At 42.0% G+C, this 7,560-nt stretch overlaps 1 protein-coding gene across 1 annotated transcript; it reads left to right on the forward strand.

Moving 5' to 3' along the window:
* The first annotated feature begins 1,571 nt into the window (after positions 1 to 1,571).
* Positions 1,572 to 6,198, forward strand: rpl15 (ribosomal protein L15). Its single transcript, XM_020518175.2, has 3 exons — positions 1,572 to 1,743; positions 3,303 to 3,439; positions 5,844 to 6,198. Exons 1-3 carry the CDS (start codon positions 1,572 to 1,574, stop codon positions 6,147 to 6,149), a joined length of 615 nt encoding a protein of 204 aa, XP_020373764.1. The 3' UTR covers positions 6,150 to 6,198.
* Positions 6,199 to 7,560: the final 1,362 nt, after the last annotated feature.

Here is a 7,560-nt window from a genome sequence, read left to right on the forward strand (position 1 = left end):
TTTTTGCATAGATTCTATCTCACCGTCACTCTCCAGATGAAGACATACTGACTGAATATTTGTGTAGACTCTGTCTCACCCTGACCCTGCATGAGAATACATTGAGTTGATACAGTATTTGTATAGACTGTCACACACTGACTGTAGAGGAGGATATATTCACTGGATACGGTATTTATATAGACAAACAGGAGGCTGGAAGAACTTAGCAAGCCAGGCAGCATCTGGAGAAACGGACAAGTCAATGTTTCGGGTGTTACCCTTCTTCAGGACTGGATGTGGGGGTGGGGGAGCTGCAGGTAAGGAGGGGGGAGGGGGGTAGTGGAATGGTGGTGATAGGTGGACACCGATAGTAGGTACGACCTGGTTGGTCGATAGGAGAGATGAGTCCGGTTGGTAGTTGGAAGTGAGGGTCAGTAGGTGGAATGAAAGGGAGGAGGTGGGGCTGGAAAGGTTACTTGAAATTAGAGAACTCAATGTTGAGGCCTCCAGGTTGTGGGGTAGTCAAACGGAAGATAAGGTGTTGTTCCTCAAATCTGCATTCTGAATCGTTGCAACACTGGTGGAGGCCGAGAATGGACATGTTGGAGGGGGACTGGGGGGGAGGGGCATTGAAATGGGCAATGACTGGGAGGTTAAGCTAGTCGTTATGGTTTTAGGCGAAGATGCAACGGTACTTATATAGACTGTCTCAATCTGACTCTAGGCGAGGGTATATCCACTGGGTAAGGTATTTATATACATTGTTTCAACCTGAATCTAGATGTGGAAATATTCATTGGATACTGTATTTGTATAGACTGTTTCACACTGATTCTAGATGAGAATATATTGACTGGGTTCAGTACTAATATAGAGTATCTCACCCTGACTTTACATGAGGATACATTGACTAGGATACAGGGTTTGTATTGAATATTTCACCCTGACCGTGGCTGAGAATACATTGACTAGGATACAGGATTTGTATTGAATACTTCACCCTGACCTTAGCTGAGGACACATTGACTGGGGTACAGGATTTGTATTGAATATTTCACCCTGACTTTACATGGGGATACATTGACTGGGGTACAGGATTTGGATTGAATATTTCATCCTGTCCTTACCTGAAGACACATTGACTGTGATCCATCTCTGACACAATCGCCTCTGCGCCCTCTGCAGGCTGTAGGTGCTACCGGAAGTGACGCACGCGGCCTGTTAAAGCGGCCCGGAGCCTGATTTCTTTCTCTTCCGGCCGCCGCCATCAGCAGGTGTGAGTGACTCTGGGCTGAGGGGGGGATCGCTTCCATCTGCCGCCATCCTGAGACCAGCTCACCCATCTGTCCAGTCTGGTGCTGCGGGCATGATCCGCGTTGCACTGCGGCAGTGGCCGTTCTTATATTGGTTTCTAAAGTACTTCAGGAACGGGGCAGCGACCCGGCTCTGGCCAGAGGCGGCAGTTTGGAGGGAGAGCAGCCTCCGCCAGGCCGGGCCATGCTGGACTCTTGCAGGGGCCGGGATCTGGTCACTGCTGATAGTTAACGGATCTCTCCCTCTCTCTTTCCCCAGCCCCAGACTGACCGAGGATGGGAGCCTATAAGTACATGCAGGAATTATGGAGGAAGAAGCAGTCGGACGTGATGCGATTCTTACTGCGGGTCCGCTGTTGGCAGTACCGCCAGCTCTCGGCTTTGCACCGGGCTCCACGGCCGACCAGGCCTGACAAGGCCCGCAGACTGGGTTACAAGGCCAAGCAGGGTAAGGCCAGGCGGGGAGGTTGCTGAAGTATCTGGTTTCTAGTCGAGGCTGTCATTGAGGTCTGCAAACCCCGTGAAAGTGCGTGTCCAACAGGCAAGGCTGGAATAGAAACATCACGTCTTGATTATTTCCTCTACGCTGTCAGAGTCAGTGAATGCATTCAAAATGTAATTGGCTTCTGTCATAGTGTTAAGATATGTCGAGATGAGTCTGGTTGCAGAAGTTCTGTATCTTCAGAGGCCAATGAGTTGCTTGTAACATAGTGCTTCTTTAAACTGAAATAAATGTATAGTTTATTGAATTGTAAATATTTCGTGGAAGTTACTGATTTAGTTTTGCATATTATCATTTGAATTTGGAAAACTGATGATTGTACATTACTGACTTTAGTGGCATGTGGATAATGTCTGGACCATGTTGCTGTACTAAGTTGATGTGAATTGCATGCAAGTTTTAGAAATGATCAACTACTTATACTGAGATAGCAAGGTGTAGAGCTGGATGAACACAGCAGGCCAAGCAGCATCAGAGGAGCAGGAAGGCTGACGTTTCGGGCCTAGATCCTTCTTCAGAAATTGCTCGTCTGATGCTGCTTGGCCTGCTGTGTTCATCCAGATCTACACATTGCTCCTCTGCTGCTTGGCCTGCTGTGTCCATCCAGCTCTACACCTTGCTACCTCAGATTCTCTAGCATCTGCAGTTCCTACTATCTCTGAAACTACTTATACTAGCTGCATTTAGTTCAGGGGCAGTTTGTATTAAACTCACTTGAATTGAGGTTTTGAAGAGGTCATGGTTAGTGAGGATAATGCAGTTGTTTAAAAGGCATTGATGATAAGCTATATTACAGGCTTGTTGGCAAAGTCACATTACAAGAGTTAGAAAATAATAACCTTCAACTGGAATATTGTCTGATTGCTATTTATTTATGAAGATATCAGCACATTGAAAAGATCCTGAAAATGATTTGGAGGTATGGATTGTTTTGAGAAGCTGTGGTTGCTTTTGGTATTTGACATGGTAGAGAAGATATTTAAGTGTTCAATAATCTTGGGAAGCCTGAATAGTAGGTGGGGAGGGTACAAAAGGTATGCGTAATTCATATGGGTCAAAGCACTGCGTCAGCCATTCATGATGCTGGTAGGAGAAAATCGACCCAGTATCTAAATGTTAGAGGTCACAGACATGAGGTGATCACGCAAACAACCAAAACAACATGAGAAAGAAGGCTTTGTATGTGATGATAGATGGGCATTTAATTATGGCTTTCAAAATAGTGAGTTAAAATCTGAAAGAGAAAATTTGTAGGTTGAGAGATTTGGAACTGGTGGCAGAGGGTTGACATGGATTCAGGCTGAATGGCCTCCCGTGGTATACCCTTGACTGTCTGTCTGGTATTGTTTACCCAATTGAGCAACTTATAAGTCAAAATGTTGACATCTGAAAAGAGAAGGTGTACTTAAACGTATCTTCTTACAGAAATGGGGAGTGACTTTGCATTACGATTGGTTCATCTGAGGGTTCTTCACAGGCACTGGTTAATTTGTTAATCTTAACAGGTTATGTTATCTATCGGGTGCGGGTTCGTCGTGGCGGCCGCAAACGTCCTGTTCCCAAGGGTGCGACCTACGGTAAACCAGTGCACCATGGTGTCAATCAGTTGAAGTTTGCACGAAGCCTTCAATCTGTTGCTGAGGTATGGTGTTTAATCTGTCTGCAACACATTAATTTTGCAGCTTTAGCTTTGAACTGAACAACCGATTGCTATCCTGTACCATCAGTGTTGAAAGATACCTCTTGTGATGTTGCTCAGTCAGTTGATGTCTAATGGAGACGAAAGTGCCTTGGGATTTTGACTGCTTTTTCAAGGACAATATGTGAAATGTTGTGATAAACCCAGTTCCAACCGGATTAACTAAAGTTAAAGTTGCCATAGTCAGGACCGGGGGCTACTCGACTAGAGAGATGGCTAATGGTGAGTTTAACCGGAGGGTCACCTGGCTTTGGGTGAGAATCAAGGTCAAGGTGGGACCTTCACGGTGACCTCCGCTGGGGAAATTAACTTTTTTTAAGAAAGGCAGCATTTCTTATTCTTTTCACTATTGTTGATTTGACTAGTTAGAAAGCAAAGCAATACTTTTCACTGCATCTTGGTGCATGTGACAATGATAAATCAAGTACTCTGTGGGACTGATTGTATTGAGAAATTTACCAATACAGACAACTCCCATGCAAGCTGCATTTATACGAATGATCAGTGCTACTGAACTGACTGAGGAAAAACTAGCAGTCTAACATGTACTTTCTAGGATGTGTTTAATTTGTTTGAGGGTCCTATGAACATTGGATTCTAGTACCTAATTCCTGAATGTTTCCAGTGCAGAAATCAGAATAAAGGGGTGCTGAATTAAGACAAATGAGGATTTTCTTGTGGGGGTTAAGTGTCTTCAAAATTCCTTACCACAGAGGGGTGAGGGCAGAGTTCTTTATGTATACTTAAGGTGGGGGTAGATTCTTGATCAGTAGGCGAGAGGAGGATTGTGGGGAAAAGACAATAAAATGGACATGAGCAATGTCAGATCATTCTATTGAATGGTGGAGCAGGTTTGAACAACCTACTCCTGTCCATATTTCTTATGGTCTTAAATGGTCATTGATTCTTCTGTAAGATCTGAGAAACTACAGCAACAATTATGGGTCTGTAAATTTCTTTGGTTAGAAATTCCATGGGTTCAATAAATGCAAGGTTGCTTAATTGTCAGACAGCATCACACCCTCTGTATAGAGGCGAGATTACTTTACAGTCATCGGAAACAGACTTGCAAAGACATTTACAGACTGACTCTAATAGATGCATTTCCTAGATTTAAAACTTAATGACAAAATTATTGCAGTTTGATTACTTGAATATTGGCATAACTGACGGACTTTTTGTTACATTCAGGTGTAGTTCTGTTGTCTTTTGCATGCGCAAACTTCTACACGCCATCTAGTTGTGATGTTGCTCATAAATCGCCATTTCTAAAATCATGTCAGCTGTTTCAAAGGAAAAGATTGTCTAAACTTTTTAGGAAAAGTGCCAGTGACTTGCCAGGTAGTCAACACTTTTTTTTATTTTTAAAAAAAAAAACTGAGTTCATGATACAAAATTGCCTGCATGAGTAATTTTCCCCAGCTTCGCATAGAGAAGGTTCATCTGCAGTTTCAAATGTATAGATTTGAATATAGGTGTTTCAGCTTTCTGTAGCAAGGGGGCAGATACCCTATTCAACTAGGGGGTACAAAAAAAAATGGTTTGTGCCGATGCTAAAATTTAAATTGTCCTCTAGTCACTATTTAAGTGTTTGACAAGTTGTAAGAGCCGAAGCTGATCATTCAGCCCGTTGTATCAAATCTATTATTCAATGAGATCGTAGCTGACCCAATAATCCTCTACTCCTGCCTTTTCCCCATAACCCTTGAATCCCTTACTGATTAAAAAGTCTATCTCTTTCAGTCTTCAATATTCTTAATGACCTAAGTTTCACTTTAGCTTAAAAAAATTGATACTGTTACTTGAAAGTTATAGGTTTCAAACTTCAAATGTACCATAGGTTTTGAATTTCCATTAGGTGTGCTCTTAAGTAGAGCAGTGCTATATAATGTACTCTGTGTTACAGATGGAAAATCGTAGAAATTTGTCTTGGCCTTGTGCGGAGTCTAACTTTGTTGTCTTATAACTGAGTAGCAGCTGCATTTTAAAGAGATCCACTCCATGGACACATTCCACAAAATTAATAGGAGTTTCTCCTTTGGCAGATAGTTTGGGATGTTATGTTTAGAAATTACTTTGTAAATTTATATGTAAAGGAGAACAGTACAAGATTAAACTTGGCGTAAACAAAGTTTTCTGGAGCTGGTGTCCATCATAAGTTATTGCTCAAAGGGTGCAACTTTTTGAGAAATTCATGCAACCAGATGTTGTGTGCCTACATTTGCCTGAATAGTTCAGTTGGTCTAAAGTTTAGACCTTGTCTTTGAATATTTGGATATAATGTTGTGTTTGCAAATTCAATGTTTGAATGTGTTGCATTGACTGTTCTTCTGTTTCATTGTTTTAGGAGCGAGCTGGTCGACACTGTGGAGGGCTGAGAGTGCTCGCCTCGTACTGGGTAGGTGAAGATGCCACATACAAGTTCTTTGAGGTTGTTCTCATTGATCCATTCCACAAAGCGATCCGTCGCAACCCTGATACTCAATGGATCACAAAGCCTGTACACAAGCACAGAGAGATGCGTGGCCTAACATCTGCTGGCAAGAAGAGTCGCGGTTTGGGCAAAGGTCACAAATACCATCTTACTATTGGAGGCTCTCGTCGTGCTGCATGGAGAAGACGCAATACACTGCAGCTCCGTCGCTACCGTTAATGTGTAGTATCTGTATATTTTACATAAATAAATTGGGAGTTTTCCTGTACACTTGGCAAGTGTCTCATTTTGCTGTTGATGGCATGCTATAGAGAGAATGGCTTGGTTGGTTAGAATTGAGTGCTGCATTTTAATTTACATTGACTGATCTAAATGTGGACATTTTATGAGAAGATGTTAATGAATGCAAAGTATTGCAAATGTTGGAAATCTGAAACAAAGACTGGATCGTTTTATTCTCCCTGTTCACATTCATTTGCATCCATTTTACTTCTCTACCACTACTAAGCTAGCATAAGCGTCACCTTTGTCTCCTGCTGTGGAAATCCTTGCAATCTGTTTCACTTGCTCCTCCTTCCCTCTCCATTAAAACCACCATTTCCAGTCCCTTTCAGTTTCAAATAATCCTGTCAAGCTTGATGTTATCTCTGAGTTAAACCTACCTAGACAACAGAAGATGTAGCCAATTGCATGATTTTTTTTTTTAAATCAAGATTTGAAACCTAGCAGATTTGGTTTGTAAAAGAAATAAAGGTCTATTGCTATTGAGCTTAAAGAGAGCACAGGAGGGATTTGAAAATGTTAATATCCGGACCAAGAACCGAAGTATAAAGGCATGCTTATCATGAATGAACATGGTATGGAGTGAGTTCAGATGTGGCAATGAAGCTTTGCAGTGGAAGGCTGAATGATCAAATATACAAGAAAAGTCATGAATGAGGGTCTTGGCACATGTTGAGGGACACTTGACAGGTACAGTAGTAGACAGCTAGTGATGGAATGATTGAATCTTATCTAAATAAATAAAATAGTCAAGGTTGCAAATGGTGTTTTGGGTTGCCAGAGAGAAGGCTGACTGCAGTGGGTTGTACAACAGTTTACGGTGGGAATTGAAGGCATTGCTGTGAGTACCAATAACTAGATAGAGGGAAACTTTGTCTTGCCCAACATTTAGTAAATGATGAGCAGTGAAGAGATTGGAAGTGGTCGTAGAATTGAGTAATCAGAATATGGAATATGGTATATTTTAAGTGCTGTTGTCAAGACGTTCAAGGATAGTAATTGGGAGCAGAAAGATGGATCTTAATAGTGATTGGCTTTGAACTTTTCCTGGGTGGTGATCATGGATGATTAACCCAAAATGGATAACAGCTGTACTTACTTTTGTAAGGTATTGCAGCTGCAAACAGTCCACAGTCCTTTTTTTTTAGATCCTGCAATTGTTTAAAAAGATAATGGGCTGCTACTAGTGTACCCCACATAAAGAATAAATGGTTATTCTGCAGGATAGTTATAAATTCGAGAAGTTCTTTCCTAGTATCACTGTGGGTGTACCTAGTCCAATGGACTGCAACGGTTCCAAGTACGCACTTCATGGCTACTGCTTGGTACAGTTGGTCTAGCTAGCAAT

The sequence above is a fragment of the Rhincodon typus genome, chromosome 2, assembly GCF_021869965.1.
Source record: "Rhincodon typus isolate 14 chromosome 2, sRhiTyp1.1, whole genome shotgun sequence".
NCBI classification, from domain to species: Eukaryota; Metazoa; Chordata; class Chondrichthyes; order Orectolobiformes; family Rhincodontidae; genus Rhincodon; species Rhincodon typus.